At 41.8% G+C, this 18349-nt stretch overlaps 1 protein-coding gene across 3 annotated transcripts in view; it reads right to left on the bottom strand.

Moving 5' to 3' along the window:
* Positions 1 to 17388, bottom strand: part of LOC127375006 (Kv channel-interacting protein 1) — a 43329-nt gene extending 25941 nt beyond the window's left edge. The window contains exon 1 of one of the 3 annotated variants that reach the window (XM_051420762.1): positions 17125 to 17388. In XM_051420762.1, coding sequence (XP_051276722.1) covers positions 17125 to 17212 — 88 coding nt within the window. In that variant the 5' untranslated portion in view covers positions 17213 to 17388. Of the gene's footprint in view, positions 1 to 1384; positions 2209 to 7863; positions 7968 to 17124 lie in introns of those variants that run through there. The other 2 variants (XM_051420765.1, XM_051420764.1) reach the window with 2 other exon arrangements.
* Positions 17389 to 18349: the final 961 nt, after the last annotated feature.

Genomic DNA, 18349 nt, shown 5'->3' with positions numbered 1-18349 from the left:
CAACTAGTAAACAGGTTGTGCTCAAAAATGGAAGAAGACAACATGAGGACACCTGTTTCCCCTGTTGTCTTGGAAATCTTTTTATAGGTTTCATATATTAGGCTAGAGAAAACGTCCACCTTGAAAATGCGCCTCAAGTATTTGTTCCGCCCAGATCTGAAGTATCTGCTGAGAGCTGTTGCCATGCAATGAAATGAGGCGCAGGTCGGGAATTAAAATAAACAACCCACGCAAGACGCTATATGTGCCTGTATTTTATTAGGCCATTTATAGGGTCTCTAAAGTGTTTTTCCAGCTATTTCAAATACTCTGTGTGGTCTAACTGTGGTTAACAGGTATAACACAGAAAATATAGACAGCTGAAAGGCATTTTCCCGAGGGACTTACACAACATTCACAGCACATAATGTACATCACTTACATCGCCTCCACAGTGTTTGTCACAGCATATGTGACACACAGTCTGTTTTACATGATCTCACTAACTAACTGACTGATTAATGGTCCAATAAGGAATTTCTGCATCTTTTCCTACATGTGAAAATGTGGTGAAACTGGATCTGACTCCTGTTTACTGTGTCTTCAGTCTGTGCAATGCAGCTCTGTGTCTGCTCGCGATAACCATCAGGTTTGAGGTCAACAGACGCAGGACAGACCATGGCCAAAGGCTGACGGATTACACCCACACTGATTCACCGTGCACATACACACAACACTGCCACAGCTGCCACACACACACACACAAAATGCACTCCCCCTTACACACTCCTACATTAGTGAATTATGTGCATACATATTTTCTTGGACAAAGCTGCATAGACTTATTTGTGTCTGTGAACACACACAAACATTAGCATTTGCATGCGCCAAGTGCCAGTGCCAGTTTCCTCCTGTCAAACAGTAGCAGGGCAGACAGGAAGCAGGTTGGTTTGGGGAGTAGACAGGGGTAAATACCATCACCTTTTATAGACATCCCCCAATGGCAAAGGCTGTGTACACACACACAAATGGAGACACACTTCCTTTTTCTATTCCTAAATCCAAAGCACAGATGGCCAGGAGATTGCATGATAAACCAATAATGAATGACATTTTTTTGCCAACTTTACATCAATGCTCTGTATACGTTCAGCTCATTCCCATAATGCACTTCTTGTGCAATATTCATGACTCTGAGAGCAAACATACATGACTCCACCATCAAGGCAAAAAAACACGCAGCATGACAGGTGCTCCTCTCAAATGACAGCCACAGCATGCGCGCACATTCAAGAAAATACACACACACGCACACACACACACACACACACACTGAATGTGAAAGACAGAGAAATTAGTTCTTTAAAAAAAAAAAAAGAAGGAAAGAAAAGAAAGAAATTCTTACCTTTGCGGTAGTTCACCTGCTTGGTTTGCATGGAAAAGGTTCCCACCACAAGACCCATGTTGACTTCTGGCCGCAGACAGGTTGTGCGTGCTCTTGCGTGTGTGTTTCTGCCCGCCTATAATCAAGGTGTGCTAGTGTACGTACAGTAGGTGTGTGTGTTCGAATTAAGTTAGTCCATCATCCAACTGTATTTGTGGAAGTACAGATATCACTTCTCATGCTGCCTCACACCCACACAGCTCTGCTTCTTCTGCTCGAGGGTGTGTGCGTGTGTCTGTGTGAGTGAGTGAGTGAGTGAGTGAGTGAGAGAGAGAGAGAGGATGTGTGTGTGTGTGTGTGTGTGTGTGAGAGAGAGAGAGAGAGAGAGAGAGAGTGTGAATGAAATAGAGGGTGCACATGCACTCTGAAGCTACCTTTGTCTACGCTGTCACTGAAGCTGCCTATTTTACATCCCGTCTAGCTCTCTCTCTAGCATGCAAACCCCCGCTCTCTCTCTCTCGCTCTCTCTCTCTCTGTCCCCTGCCACCAGACTGTCATTCCATCAATTCCTCTGTGCCTCTTTACGTATCTGCCTCTCTCTGTCTCTGCTTCTTTCTGCTCCCTCTTCCCTTCCTATTCGTCTCAGTCGCTCTTTCGCTTTGTCTGTCTAGTGGGGAAAGAGGGATTGCACACTGTTGCACAGGAAAAGACAGCGACAGAGAGGGAGAGGGGAGGACAAAACTCAAGGGAGAGCGAGGGAGACGAGGTAGAGGGAATGAGAAAATTACGAGCGGGAAGAGGAGAAAAAGGGGGAGGAGAAGAGGAAAAAAGGGACAAAGACAAATTAGGAGGATTCACAAATGCCAAGGGAGGCAAAGTGAGGGGGAGATAGTGGGAGGGAGGAGGGGTTGAGAAAGAGAGATAGAGAGAGATAAAGAGTGCAAGAGGTGAGGGGAGATAAGGGAGGGCTAGACGGATCAGTCCCCCTTTGCTATTCAGCAGGCAAACACTCTGACTGTGGAGAGTGTATTTGCTGCTTTATCTCAACATGCACAAGTCTGACAGGTGGTGTGTGTCTGTGTGTGTGTGTGTGTGTGTGTGTGTGTGTGTGTGTGTGTGTGTGTGTGTGTGTGTGTGTGTGTAATTATTCTGCTAGCGGGTGGGTCATGGACAAAGCCATGTATATCTGACACCACTACATCTGCAGAAACACCGCCACGCATATGTCAGCGCCGGCATCAAGACGCTGTATCAGACATGTTTTTGCTCTCGAGCCTGCTGATGAATCCGTCAGCTACACGCACATACACAATCAGGCCACCCACACCCTCTACGACAACACAACCAGGGGAATGACGCCAGTCCACAACACAGTTCACCTCGCACATGTACTCCTCTGTCAGTCACGCTTAACCCCTTGCTGCCCCCTATGTAACACCCTGCTGTCGAGATTGGCAGGCTGCACCGACGCCATCGACTGCTGCCCTTATTGAAATTCCTCACGTGGCTTTAGTTAAGAAAACAATTTACAGCCAAGCCATTGCTGTGGCTGAGCTGAGGCCATCAAGGCCAATGATAAAGCCATTAGGCCATGGTTTTCATTAAAAGCTACTGGCTGCAGTAGTCTACACGCTGAGGATCAATGCAGAGTAAAAACAAGAGAAAGGGAAGGAGGAGGAGGTGGGAGACACTGAGGTGTGGAGAGGAAGAAAGAAAGAAAATGAAGAAGAGAAGAGAGGCAGATAGACAAAGAAAGTGAGCAAAAGGAGCACTGCAGGGCAGGTGTGTGTGTGTGTGTGTGTGTGTGTGTGTGTGTGTGTGTGTGTGTGTGTGTGTGTGTGTGTGTGTGTGTGTGTGTGTAATGGTGAGGGACATTTTTGGGTATGCAAGAGCTCACCCCAACACACACCTCGTCTTTCTCCTTTTCTAGCTGCGCAGGAAGAAACAGATTGAACAGCAGACTCTAATCAAAATCAAACACTAACAAACACATTTCACACACAACCAGACACACGCATGCACAAACACCCACAAGTATAAGATGGGCAACGGAGAGAAAATGGTTTTTAAATACACACTACAGCAGCGACACACAAGACATGCTGATTAAATTCTGAAAGCTCGGCTGAATAGACGAGATAAGGGAGCGTGATTTGCTGTAGTGATGATGTTTAACTTCAGTGGAGGGGTTAAATACACATCTAGCAGTGGAGAGAAAGCCTTCGGTTGATCAAACACATTGAAAATCCAACGAATAAACTGAAAAACCCCACAGTGGAAAAGCTGGAAAACAGTCCATTTTGATCACCCTTTGCATAGTTGACATTTTCTAAATACCAAGGTTTCAAACAGCAGTGAATGAACTTATTTGGGGGAAACAGAATGCGATCGGTGAATAAATACTATTGAATATAACATAATGACCTTGGCAACAGTAGTTAGCAACAACTTCTAAATACACACAGACATTTCTTAATAACATGACACATGGGAAAACTCAATCTTCTGAGGGAAAGTGTGTGATACAATCAAAAATAAACATGTTTCCTTATATCAGGAGAACAAGATTTGTAGACCAGAGGATCTCTGCAGCACTACACTACTTCATTATAATGCTGTTTTGTCACACATTCTAGCTTCTGCAATTTGGACATTGCACTTGGCTATATTTCCATAATATTTTGATTAACTGTGCAGCCCTACTTGTGATATTGGTTTGTCGAACAGAATAAAGCAGAATAAGACAGAGCTCTATTAAAGTTTCTCAAAAACCCTGAATCCCAGAACCAACAGGCACTCAAAGACAGCAAACCTCCGACAACCCTGAATGGTTCTGGGGGTTAAACTAAAATATATCACTTTCATTTTAGGATAAATAGATTTTTGTAAAGCTTTTCATGATCAATTTATCTGTTGATAATTTTTTTGATTAATCAGTGGTTATTTAGTGGTTAAATGTATTTCATCTTGGCAGCTCCAACCATATCGCACAAGCTTCTTTAGCAAAGGAGCTGAGCTGAGTACAGAACTTCAGCTACCAATAATAAGTGGAATCAAGCCTAGAGAAGAAGACTTGAGTGGTAGCATCACTTGCAAAAACGGAGTGAAAGACGACACCAGCTGTCTGCGAGGTCTTGACATCGATTGGGAAGGGGTTAAAGTCATCGACCGGGAGGCAGTGGACAGGCGGAGAAAGATGGAGGACATTGTTATTCAAGGTCAGAGACGGTCCTTTAGCAGAGACAGTGTTTACAATCTCATCCCAGATTACTACCACCTGTTATCACGTGCCCAAAATTCCTCACTTCATATGGTCATAAGAAGGCTGTGGTTTAATCCAAAATTAAACAACAAAATATGCTGTTTGTATCCACCAAAACAAAACACTTTTCCTGACTCTATCAACACTACCAACAGAAAGACACCATTCATTGTTTCCTTCCAAAATGATTACACATCACAGTTGCTGGTTAGATATAGGCAAGGTAAGGGAAAGATCATGGTTTGGGTTAAAATGACCTTTTTCAAGGTTAGGAGACCTTTGTTGTTATGTTTAAAATAAGAAGTGAAAGGGTTAAGGAACGGCCGTGATCATTGTAAGAAAAAGGATTAACTGTCCGTAGTAAATGTGAAACAACCATTAACGCTCTCTCCTCTCTCTTAATCTTCTGTTAAACCAACATTTGCAGATCCATCCAACCACCCTGATCTCCTCTGTCTGTGAACGTCACGCAACGTCACTTTGCTCCCAACGGATGAGAGTCATAATTACAGTACGCCCATAAAAGGAGTTTGTTCCTTAAACATAAACAAATGTTGTTTTGGGGTACTTTCTGAAACAACTAATGCTTTTTTCTTGGAAATTTCCTGGATATAACTTTTACATTTAGTACAAATTACAGAAAAAGACAAAGCTTTTGATTTTATGTTTGTCTGTAGACACATTTCACATTATTGCATGTTCAGCTGACCTGCTATGAACTGACTAAAAGACTAAAGGTTATAATGGCTTAGCATTTGGAATGAACTGAAAGTGTACGAAGTGATCACTCTCTATAAAACCAAATTGCATGGTTCTTTTTTGAAAATGTATCAGAAAATTATTTGGAAATTATTCGGAATTTACAGATTTGTAAAATTAAGTGTTGCAGAAGAAAGCTAGCCTTAAATCCAGATCTGCCATAAAACATCACCAATCCTTTTTAAGGAATGTAATTCATAAGTCTTCGAGGTGTCCTAATGACAAACGCAAACAGACAAAGTAAGTGAGGCATTAACGTCTCCATGGTTTAGACAAGGAAAACTAAAATAGCTTCAGACCTGCACTTGCAGCGCAATAACACTAAACAGCAACAGGTTCATCACATTAGGCTGAGCGCCAAACTCTTCCAAGACATTAAGCCTGACATCGTCTGTGCTGCTACGCAGTCCTGTCTGGGGTGCTGTGGATCATTCTGACTGCCAGCATACCTCTCTCTCATCATTTATTGAACATTACACAATGGACCTTTTACTAGATTGAGATGGCTGCCTGGATGAATGGATGGAGGCTGAGGAAACAAAATGATTGGGTTAGACTACTGTGGAGTAGTAAAAAGGGGGAGAAGGTAGAAAGCATTTGACAGCAGAAAAAGAAGGTGTTGACAAGCACAGGAAACGTGGCGAGAAGACAGTGAATAATAAATTGGCTGCTTAGCTACAGCTCGCTCTCACCAGACAAAGGCTGGATGGAAACTGTCATAGTGATGACCATGCAGAGGAGAGGAGATGAGGGCAATGAGAGGAGAGAACTGGGAGAGAGGCATGGAGCGAAGGATAAGAAATGAGACAGGGGGGCAATAACTGTAAGAAGGGAGGAGAAGAGAGCGAGACAGATGATGAGAGTGGAGACTTTATAGGGGCAAGATAGACGGGGGGAGGTTAGGGAGGGATACGGAGAAGGTGGGGAGAATCGAATGAGAGCGGAGAATTGGGAGGTCAAAGTAGATGGTAGGGACATAGGTGAGGAGGAGAGGAAGGAGGGGGCAGATGAAGTGAGGGAGTGAGGGAGTAGAAAAGGACAGAAACAAGATGGCCGGACAGAACAGAGAAAGAGAGGGAGAGGAAAAAGAGAGACGTCGGCACAACAGAGGGAGGGAGTACAAGGAGGGAAGAGTGAAAAAGGCACCTGGCCACTAACTGGCTCAAACAGGCTCAGTATCGTCTGAGTCATCAGAGCTAACAGTTTTATTTAATGGACTGAAGAGCGGAGGAGACGAGCTCAACGATCCTGACAGACATGGGAATGAGGTGTAACGCTGCTGAGATCAGCCAATTCCTAGCTGCAAAAAGTCAATCACATGTCGGTTTTCCTTTCACAAAGCCAAACGTGTGTCAGCTGCTCTGACTACAAACCACAGAGTCCAAGCTGTGCAACAAGGCCTGACTGCAGTGGATGTGTAGCGAGTGAGTAAATACTGACAAACTCATTTAGCCTCCAGAATTGGCACTGTGTTAGTAGAAATGCTGATACACATCATCGTTACTTAAAGGATCGTTTCACTCAAATTTAAAAGAATAAATGACCTCTATTAGTATCAAGCCATGCAGTGAGTCTGGTGTTTATCTGTCCAGGGTTTGAGATGTCCTTTCTGCTGCAGAAACCACCACAATGGAGGAGACTGGAAGTTCGCTTGTGGGGCTAAAACATTTAAATTTTGTCTTTATTTTTTTATTTAGTGGGACTAATTCTTCAGCTGAAACAATTAGGCTAGTGGATTAATCTTTTAGCCGACCCAAGGAAGTTAATCAGCAACATCTTTGATAATTAGTTGTTTAAGTCATGTATTAAGCCAAGGAATCCCCTCTGTGTGTGTGTATTTTATTTTTAGGTTTGAGGATAATAAAGCCTTCATAGTGAGTCAAAGATCAAACCTTCAACACTATTTTTTCCCCTTTTGGTCCAACTTGTGAGATAAAAGTTAAAACCACTGTATAAAGCAAAAATGAATAAGATTCAAGTATGAATGTTTGCTGGTTTCTTAGTTTTCTGTGACCGTAAATTGATTATCTGTGGGATTTGGACTGCAATCTATAATCAATATTTGTATATTACCAATGAATCACATGCCCACTTGCATGCAGCTCTACAGAGCATTTGAGCACACAGTTTTGGTTTTACTCCCTCAACTTTACTGTTTGCAGCTGCTTTCACTGTAAAAAGGTGATGCCAGGCCAGGCTTTTTTTTTTTACAAAAGAAAATTGTACAATTCCACACCACTTTAAAACATTATTGACCATGTCTGTGCACAAAAAGTTGGAAAAGCTAGAGCAGATAATAAATAAACAACAACACTCAAAAAGCTTCAGGACAAAACCTGTTCGACCAACTACAACCATTAGATCCGGGGAGATCTCTCCACATTGATTTTGCCTAAAAGTGGTGTTAAGCCTTAGCCTATAATATTGTTAGGGAAAAGTTGCATACAAACGCTGTTAAAGGAGTGAATACAGGACTTACATTCGCCAGGGACCTGGGTCCACGAAGCGAGCTTATCCAACCATCTTTCGCCTTAACTCACTCGGCTAATTCACTTTTAATCACGCTGGTCACCATGGTAACTAGTGCTGCACACCACAGACATATAATACTCCATAACCTATATTATTATTATTATTATTCGGGTTTTAAATGGCGGTTGGGAAACCAGCCTATAGGTGCATTACCGCCACCTGTTGGACTGGAGTGTGGAGCAGTAAATTGGCAGGAAAAACTAAATATTGTTGATATTAATTCCCTCCTGCCTTGATCATCTATCAATACATGTTTCCGGTTTATTACATTGAGTATATAGTCTACCAGGGGGGTTGCCGGCTCATATGTATTGCTGCCACCGACTCAACTGGAGCTCTCTCTATTATTCTTTTTACTCTCAGTTAATTAATCAGAAGATTGAATACATCCTATGTCCTAGATGATTCCCCAATTTATTATTGTTTTCCATCATATAGTAGGCTGCTGATATTAATTCCCTTCTTTCTCCATCAAACCTGTTGCAACCCGACAGTTTCTGGTTTACTGCAGTGTCCATAGTCCAGTTGGGTGTTTGCCTATTCAGTGGAGTGTTTGATTTGAACCATTAGGCCCTACGTCCTATTCTCAGACAGGTAATGACAATCTCTTCCTTTAGGCTTCCTCTCTGTATTCTGTACATGCATTTTCCAACATACTATGGAAAGAGAATACTTCTTTTCAAAATGAAAAGGGATATTTGCAGATTTTCAAGCAGCTTTGAATCATTACAATGTGAGTAGTGCATACAAATGTTTAACTCCCTTCCATTTTGCCTGCACCCAGAGCTCCTCGTTCGTTTTCCCAAATGAACCGTGACTTTTGTCTTTTCTGTAATTCCTGGGTTTTGTGCAACGGTATTGTCTCTACGCTGCTCAGCTTTTAAAGATAATTTTTTTCTGAGCTGTGGATCTTCACAAATGGCTTTGGTAGAAGTTCTGTCTTTTCTACTTTACTAATTGCATTTAAGTTACTGCGGTGCAGCACTGATATTTCAAATTGCTCCCATTCATTTTCCTAATCATTCCCCATATGCCTGTCAGCAGTGTTTCTCTCCCAATTGTATTACAGTATTGTCTGTACGTTTTGCTGATCTTATCATTTTCTGAACTGTTGCTTGAGCTTTTTTTGTAGTGGACCCGTGTGTTGAAGTCACCTAAATGGTCTCTTTCCCCTCTTGTTTTCCTACAGTAATGATCCCACTATATAACCTTACGTTTGCACTCTTCTTTTTCGGTCTCCATAATGGCTCTAACCAATCAAAGACATCAAACATCAGGCTTTTATAGCAGGAGGTCCCTACTCTAGCCGAGCTACATTGGTACCAGACCAATCAGCGTCCAGTTATATCAGAACTGGAGAGTATTTCTTCCTTGATGGAAGCTCAAAGGACAGCGTTGGAAGCTTTTCTCAATGAAAAACATGTTTTTGCTCCTCTCCTGACTGGCATCAGTAAGAGTTTGACTACATTATATGTTTTAGTTGATCTGATTGATTGAAGTTCACCCATGACAGACAGTGATAGACAGATGGTTCATCCAATCACCTGTCGAGTGTTTCTTGAAAGCGCTTGCACTTTTCCAATTTCCAACAACAACTTTCCAGATGGTTCTGTGACAAACCATCTGGCGTAGTTAAGTCAAGACTAGTGAAGTGTACAATAGCTCCTAGGGGACAGTGCAGGGAGCGTGTTCCCCATTGTGGTACCAAAATGAATGATGAAAGAGAAGCCAGAGTAAACTGCGCTAGTTCACTTCTGGTTATAGTTTAGTGAGGCAGGTAACCCAAAGAGAGCCCGACAAAGTTGACCCTGCTCAATATGGCCTCCACCTGGAAAGACGCACAATTCCAAAAGTATGGCAATGTTGTTTCACATCTGCTGCAGGCAACTGTTGATGACTTTTCTATATTGGTGCCAACTTGTAACAGACTTATCAGTGGTAACAATGTTATATTTACAAGAAAGGGGGTTTGTATTTGTGATTTTGTACTGTCTTGAGCTTTCTATCCAAGACAACAATCTATTCCTCTCTTCAAGGCCACAGCTGCTGTTTTTCTGTCCCACAGTGAATCTCTCAGAAAGATTCACTGTTGAACGCCACCCACATACTTTATGTCACCTGTCAAGATGTGGAAAAACTCCACTTTAGGGCCACCATCTAACCTACTCCCTCCGGTCAATACACAGATGGCACAGTCGGCAGAGCTCTTTAAAACCATCTTGAGGTGAACTTGCACAGGAAAATAAACCAGTAAGAAACACCCTAACACCAAGCTGTTTACCCGCTCATTTTTCCACTTAGGTTGAAATATTTGCCATAAATGTTTTACAGACAGCATCACCTTGCCTGTGGGTGTTACTGTACTCGAGCCATGTCACCCTCCACTTCTATTCCTGGATACACATAGTTAGCACATGACACACCGTGGTGTTAGCTTCTTCAGAAGTACAAATAAAAATACAATTTACATTTTTGTTAACTGCAGCACATTCTTATTTCTTCGCCTAAAGTACCCCAGTGGTTTCTGTGAACTGAATACAAACACCTTTATTGACTCTCCCCCCTCTGAGTCTCTTGTTTCCTCCCTCCTCAGCAGATGAGAGTGATGGAAGTGTTAATTGTATGCAGCTTGGGGATTGATTACACTGTTGGTGGGGGGAGAACAGTGTCTCCTCCCCCGAGAGCCTTTTCCATATGAATTATTATGCATTATATTTTGTATTAAACATGCACTGTGTCCCCTATGGCGCATTAAAAGTGATATGACAGCATTTTGGAGCTAAGCAGCAGTACACACACAGGTGCAGAGTGCATACACTGGGAAAAGAACACATAGTAATATTCACATCAAAGCTTGTAAGCACAAAGACCCACATGCGCTTACTCACATGTGTGAAGAGTGAAGCCATGCAAATACACACACTCTTCCAATCCTCTCATTCTTCTCTCTTCCCTGCTCTCTGTTCTCATTTACTCATCCATCCTACTTTCACTCCCTCTGTGCAGCCAAGTCCCCTGACTCAAAGAAGGGGGGACCTGAAGCAAATATCTTATAAAAAAAATAAAAAAAGGAGGCTGCTGAATATTTCATCAAGCACTTATGACGAACACCTCAGATTTGAGCCCTCATAGCCGATGCTGGCAAACCTTCCTCAGTCTCTGGCATCATTGATCAACCATCAGAGGAAAATCTGCTTCATCAGCAAGCACTTTTAGATGCTGAATATTTAATGCTTAATTTGGTTAAGACTCAGTTTCACTTTTGTTCTGATCTGCCCAGACAATGTGGGATTATAGTAATGGTGAGAAAAAAGGAAGAGATATCTGATGCCATCTGCTGTGCAGTCTGAGAAACTCACAGATATATAGACATAAAATACTGAGCTTTGATTAAAAAAAATGTAAATAACTTCTAAATAATAATTACTGAAGATACTGTGAACCACATTATAACATTTATGTGGTGGAGTTTCCCTTTTGGAAATGAGGTCTTCCAGTCGAGGCGGTAAACAGATAGGAAGGAGGAGGAGGATGATTAAGATTGCATGTTCCTTCTATTCCCAAAAGAAGAGCTCTTTGAAGACTAACAGGAGTCAGCACATTTTAAGTTTCTTGTTTTGTTCCTCCAAGAAAGTTTCTGATCACCAAAAAAAACTCCAGAGGCAAACATAGAAAAGTTTGAGTCAGTTTCAGAAGAACAGAGTTAATCTCTACATTTTAAAATAGTGTGAGGTTGTAAAAGGCTTTATTCTGGCTTGAGGAAGGAAGGGATTTGGTTGTATTTTCCAGCTAAAGACTGTTTTGTTTGCTGAAAGCTGCCATCAGGTGCCATCACATGTGCCCAGACCACCACAGAGCACACTGTTCTGCATCCAGTCAGGTCGGATTTGTATGCCAGTGGGAAGCACCTGAGGGAAGCCTGCGTGGATAGGATAAGTGAAATCATGCAGGCTGTTTACAGCCTGGCGCAGCTTGACAGGATGTTTATAGGGTTTTCAGAGATGACAAGAAGCTGGAGAGAAGTTTAGGGCTAATGCAGTTGAGACAGTGACAGACAGTCAGAGATGAACTAAGAGAAAAACCAAAGTGATGAAAGGGATTATGTCTAATCAAAGTAAGCAGAGCTCAAAAATGAACATTTTTGTGAAGTAGAAGCAAACAAATCAGAAATTCAGCTAGTATGGCTGCGTTATTTTGTTTACTGATATTTCTGGCTTTTAATACCTAGTTGGTACGAGAGATTCATTGACAGGGAATGCAGAGGATGAATTGCTTCAACATGTTTTTTGAAAATGTATTTTGGATAAAAGAAGCCAAAAAGTAGAAATACCGCCACACATTTGTATGCCTCTGCCAACCAGTCAAGTTTCAGTTTACATCCATGTCTTCATACTCATTACTGTATGAAGTAAAGATTTGATTTAATAGAAGGTATTGAAGGGGACCTTATTATGCTTTCCCTTATTTTCTGTTGTTGAGGTAAATATATATCAAATTAAATCCCTATGAGCAAAAAGCTCAGGCCACAGACAGTGAGTAGGATTTCTTTATAAGATCATCTGCTCCAGGCACAGCCTCTCCTCGAAACAGGGTCGTGTCCATCAACCTGCCCAGTCTGCTTAAGTTATCCAACCGCTCTGCTCAGGAATACTCTTCAAGTTTTTTATATGTCTCGCAGAAAGTGCTTTTTCTTCTGATGTCCTCCTTTGCCTCAAGTTTCCTGATGGACAGATGGCTAAAGTAACCACTAACTACTGCTAAGTGTAGCTTATGTTCGCTAGTTAGCTCAGTTAGTCATCCTTTTAGCTGACTCTGTCCGGACAAAGCCCAGAGGAAGAGTCTGTCAAATGATGGATAATTGTGTCACAACCTTCTCACAGGGTCAAGGAGCCACTCCAGGTGTCACCAAACTGAGCTGAGCAACATGATCTTCACTCCACCATCAAAACCTGGAAGAGGAGAGACTACAAAGACTCACAAGAGCAAAGCTCAAGCTAATCATTCACACAGGATAGGGAAAGGCAGGAAAGGGAGGAGAGAGAGGATGAGACGCATATCTCATATATCTAGATTTATTAGTCCATTAATTCCGGACCAATCCGTTGTCGTCTCCCTGTCCTTGCTCCTCCAATCATTTTGCCTTTCTCTCATTTTAAACAACTTTTGGTCACTTCCGAGCAGTCATTTGTTTTTGACCTTTTTACCTGTAATAAACAGTGAGATCTTTGGTATAAGTCATAAGTAGTTTTGTTCACAGCTCTTATAGCTTTAGGTCATAGCTCAAATATATTTCATAATAATAATTTAGTTTCCATTTTTTAACTGTCCCAGTTTCCCTTAATCTTAGTCCTGTGTCTTCTTGCTCTCTTCACAGTTTTCTCTCCGTACAGGTGTTTGAGCAGAATAAACACATATGTGCTTATGTGTTCAAAGAGGGCCTTACTGCCAGTGATTGATCTGTTAATTCCTTTGTGTATTTTCTGTTAACCTGTATTTTCTTTGTGCTACCAGCAGAGGTCAATGCTGTTCTGATTCTGTTTTAATGCTGTTCTACACAGAGCTGAATCCTTTGAGTATACCTATATTTACATTGCCTTTCAGTACACTGAATACTGAAAAGCTCAGTATTTTCTCCTCCAACACCCATGCAGGTACTGGTATAAAGCTCCTGTTGCTACTGAAAGCAGAGCAGGAAAACTATTCATTACCCACAATTTATCACTGTAGCTCTTAAACTGTCCTAAAATGCTGACTGTTAAAGGTCATCTGAAAAAGAGTCTGTAACTTTCTGTGAAGTGTAGAGAAGGCAGCCAGGCCTCTTGGCTACAGGAAGTACTGGCCCTGTTTGCCCTGTAATGTCAGCATCTTACTAAGGAAAAATATCTGGTGGCTGTGTTAGCGAGTGGACAGATAGATGGATACAATGTGCCGTCATTGACATATTTTACTTAATCATATGTTAATTCTGAAGGGGAGGTTCATATTTCATATTTGGAGTGAAACTATTGTACTTTGGCCTTTACAAAAGTTGATTCGTCATGCTGTGACCTTTGTATTTTTGCCTGCAGCTCCTAAAGAGAGCCACATCTATTCTTGTTCAATAGTAGCTATAAGGAAGACACATTTTGTAGAAGAGTAATGGTAGCAGCAGTTGTTTTTGTAGCGCTAGTTGTATTCCAAAGAAGACTGAGAGGAAAAATAAAGAGTTAAAGGGACACCCCACCAATTTTACACACACGGATCAATGTACTCGTCAGGGGCATTTCACAGCCTGTAGAAGTGTAAAAGTGTTTAGAAGTATAATAAAAGAGTTTGTTGTCAGGCTCATACTAGGGGCTTAAAGTCAGGGTATCTTTGCCTCTGCTGCTTTGATTGTGACTATTCTTTTAATAATCTGTTTCTCATAAATTCCCAAACTTTACAGAGTATCTCTCTGTTGTGTTCAAGCTAGATTAAACTAAAAATCCCCTCCAGATATTACATAATACTAGTCTGCTTGCAACAATAATGTGTCTGATATGTTTTTTATGCAAAATAAAAACTATAATTTTGACATACAAGAAAGGCATCTACTCCTATCTCATTAAAAATTTCAGAATCTATTCATATGCTAATTTTGTCTTCACTGTAAATTCCATTCTTAGTGTATGGGCAGTGGTGGCTTCAAATTTCTACATCAGACTGAACCATGACTGACTTATGAAAACTGAAAACTATTCATGATGTCACGAAACCCTTTAAAGGTCCTGTGTGTAACATTTATGAGCATCGATTTGCTGAATATAATATTCAGAACTGTATTGTCATTTGTGTATAATCACCTGAAAATTGGAATCGTTTTTGTTACCTTAGACTGAGCCCTTTTTTATCCGCAAATACTGCGGGTCGCCTTCCATGGAGTCCAACATGTTGAGCCGCCATATTTCTACAGTAACGCAGAATGGAAAAACCCTGGCTGTAGATATAGAGCCTTTTGTGTTTTTTACATATTCCGCAGCCGCCATTGTTTCTCCTATACACCACACAGCCCGATCTCATCCCCAGATTGTCAAATACAGACGTGAGTGGTGTTCAGTTAGTCTGCAACTTCACCACTTCAGTGAGCACAGAGAAACCTTCAGCAGATGAATGTGAAAACATCCTTGTAGTGTCAAAAGTCACTCTTCTGCCTTTCATAGACACATTAGGGGTGCAGCGTATTGGGAAATTGATCCTTATATACAACTAAATATTCAAATAATATTCACCATTACACAAACATAAAACCAAGAACTACATTAGCTTAGACTCTTGCTCCATTTACTGCAAATGGTGTCATAACTAATCAGTTTACTCCTGTCCAGTTTCTGGTGCCGACACTATCTGAAAGTTATTTAAATGGACCACAGCACTCAGTGAAAACTTAATTAAAAGTGGAATTTCAGCCATAAAGTGCTCAATAGTACATGTTCACTATTTGCTATTAAGTTACAACAGAGGAACCACATGCAATTAGTTGTTTCCACCCTTGGGGTTCATCGATTTGAACAAAGAGGGCGCAGGGCAGCTTCTCTTCATGCCCAATTAAAACACCAATGTCCCAAACTGAAAAGCATTCAGTAGTAAACTCAGTCCATAGAACTAGAAAATTGTAACGGCCCTTTAAGGAGCTGGAATTTTTGTGTGTGTCTAGCCCATTTGCCTTTATGGCTGTTGTCTAATCTGATGTTGTTGCAGATGCAGCTCTCGTTCCCACCGGAGCTCTGAAAAACTGCAGATGTAGATCTGTGTGTGCATGTGCATGTACGTGCACGTGTGTGTGTGTGTTAATTTGTGTTTATCTAAATGTGTGTTTGTTTGTGCGTCAGGGTGTCTGGATATTTTGCAGACCCAGATCTCTTGTTACTGCAGCTCATTTCCTTATTGTCTGTGTGGGTGTTTTAATGCCCGTGTAATAAATCTGGCATGTTTGTCTTTTACCTACAGTATGTATGTGTGTGTGTTCTATTTCTTTGTGTGTGTGTGTTAGACTTTATATCCATGTTTACTGATGCTTCCCATTTTGACTATAGATGTGGTTTTTATGGAGTAATTTGTTACGCAACCAAACCTCAGCAGCAGCTCCTTCGTGACGTTGTGTGTGAGACCTTGCGGGCAATTCTACCCACTGTGGCTGAATGCTTGAGCCATCCACAAACATGTGTGTGAGTGTGTGTCTTTGTGCATCTACAGTACGTGTGTGACTGACTTTTTTGATGTTTCCTATCCCTCCGGACATAATGTCAGTTGGCTCAAAGAGTATTATACTGTAAGTGTGCTTGTGTGTGTGTGTGTGTGTGTGTGTGTGTGTGTGTGTGTGTGTGTGTGTGTGTGTGTGTGTGTGTGTCTGTGTGTGTATGCGTGTGTGTGCATGTGTGTGTGTGTGTGCGCCTCCAGGCTGCTGGCTGTGCTGCATACAGTTTCTGAAGTATGGCTTTGTGTGTATTTCCTGCACTGCTTTCCTGCTTCAGCAATAAAAGCACCAAAATAAGATAATATAGCACTTTAAATTTGCATGCACATAGAAAAACACAAGACCCTCACATATAGGTACCAAACCATGGATGCACACGCACACGCACACGCACACTCACACTCACACACACACACACACACACACACACACACACACACACCAAACAACAACTAATGAATCACAATAGTAAAACCCTCCCCTTCTTCTCAGCATCGTGTGTACGGCTCCTCTTCCCCATTGCCACACCAACACGTTTTATTACTCACATTCATCACAAGTGTACACACACACACACACACACACACACACACACACACACACACACACACACACACACACACACATACTGCTCTATATCAACTTTATCTCTTCTCTCTATTAGCTGCTTATTCCCTTCATCTCTGTCTCCTTCACTCCTCCCTCTGGAGAACATACTGAACAGAACGAGGTCAACTGCAGACAAGAGTGGAGATGGAGGAGAGTAAAGAAAAGAGTTGTATGAGCTGAGGATGACGGATGAGGTGGATTGGACTTTAATTTCTGCACGTGTGACACTAATGTATGATATAACTGCTCACAACACACTGGATGCACACACTTAGGACTACTTTCAGTGCCTGCAACTTCTATGAATGCTAATGGATGGGAAACTTACACACACAAACACAAATATGCACTTGCACAGATACAATAAAGACATATCTGAGCACTTACCTTTAATGAGAGTCCCAGTGACCAGTTTGTGCAGGGACAAGGCAAACTTGACAAGTCCCTGTTTGCAGCGCTTGGCACACCCCGTCATCCTGACTGTGACCTGGGACACAGCGGGCTGAGCAGGACAGGGGTTTCCAGGTCCAAATTCGCAGCTGTAGCAGCACTCTCAGATCCAAGTGGCAATCAATACAACTTCTCCTGGTGAAATGTACTGTATGAATCCAACAGAGGGAAAGAGGAGAGTGTGCTCTTCTTAGGGTGTCGCTGTTCGTCCTGCTGAGCTGGAGGGAGAGAAAAAAAGAAACGGTGATCTCCCCCTGCTTTCCCTCCCCCCGCTACTCCTTCTCCATCCCACCTCTGAATGTGTCCAAATCAGTGACTGCTTGAAAGCGAGGTGTGAATGTAGAGAGTGTGTAAGAGAGAGATATCAAGTGTGTGTGAAGAAACAAACACGCACTGTCCAAGTAAGACAACTACAGCTTGTTAGAGGCGCTCTTACAATCCAAGTTTCCAAGAAACTTCCTTTCCAATCCTCAATCAGCCTCTGAGATTGGAGTAATGAAGCAATCTCATGAGCTCATCTTCGTTTTTTCTCTTCTTATTTTCTTTCCTTCTGCTTATCAAATTCATCCCCCCTGTTAAGTGGGGAAGCAGTAATCCACTTTCAGCACCAGTGACAATGGACAGCTCCCCACAATGCAGAGCAAACACACTGAGCTCGTTCTCTCTCTCTCTCTCATGAGGCGAACACACACATACACACATACACCTCCTTCAACCCCTCCCACAGCCATTACAACACATAAATACACTTCATCAGCTGGCAGAAGCTGTGTGTCTATTTATCTATCTATTTATTCTTTTTAAAACAGGGTCACCATCATAAGAAATATGATATATTTATACACATTGAAACAGAGGCTATATGTCCTTACCGATAGCCCGCATTATGACCAGTAAGCACGATAATAAGGATGATGACATTAGTTGTTTTGTAACTGAACAGCTAATCCTCTTCTGTGCTCTTCTGCTTTTCATTGTTTTTTCCAGAGCTGATTGTTGCATAAATAAAAATCAAAACAAATTACATCATATTCATTTTAAAAGAATAACCCAGAACATGTGGGAGAAGTACTCAGGTCCTTAACTTAAGTACATATAGTACCACAATGTGCAAATACTCGATGAAGTGAGAAGTAAAACATACCTAAAGTATCTAGTAGTA

This window comes from Dicentrarchus labrax, unplaced genomic scaffold, assembly GCF_905237075.1.
Source record: "Dicentrarchus labrax unplaced genomic scaffold, dlabrax2021, whole genome shotgun sequence".
NCBI classification, from domain to species: domain Eukaryota; kingdom Metazoa; phylum Chordata; class Actinopteri; family Moronidae; genus Dicentrarchus; species Dicentrarchus labrax.
This window is presented reverse-complemented; position numbering and strand designations above follow the sequence as displayed.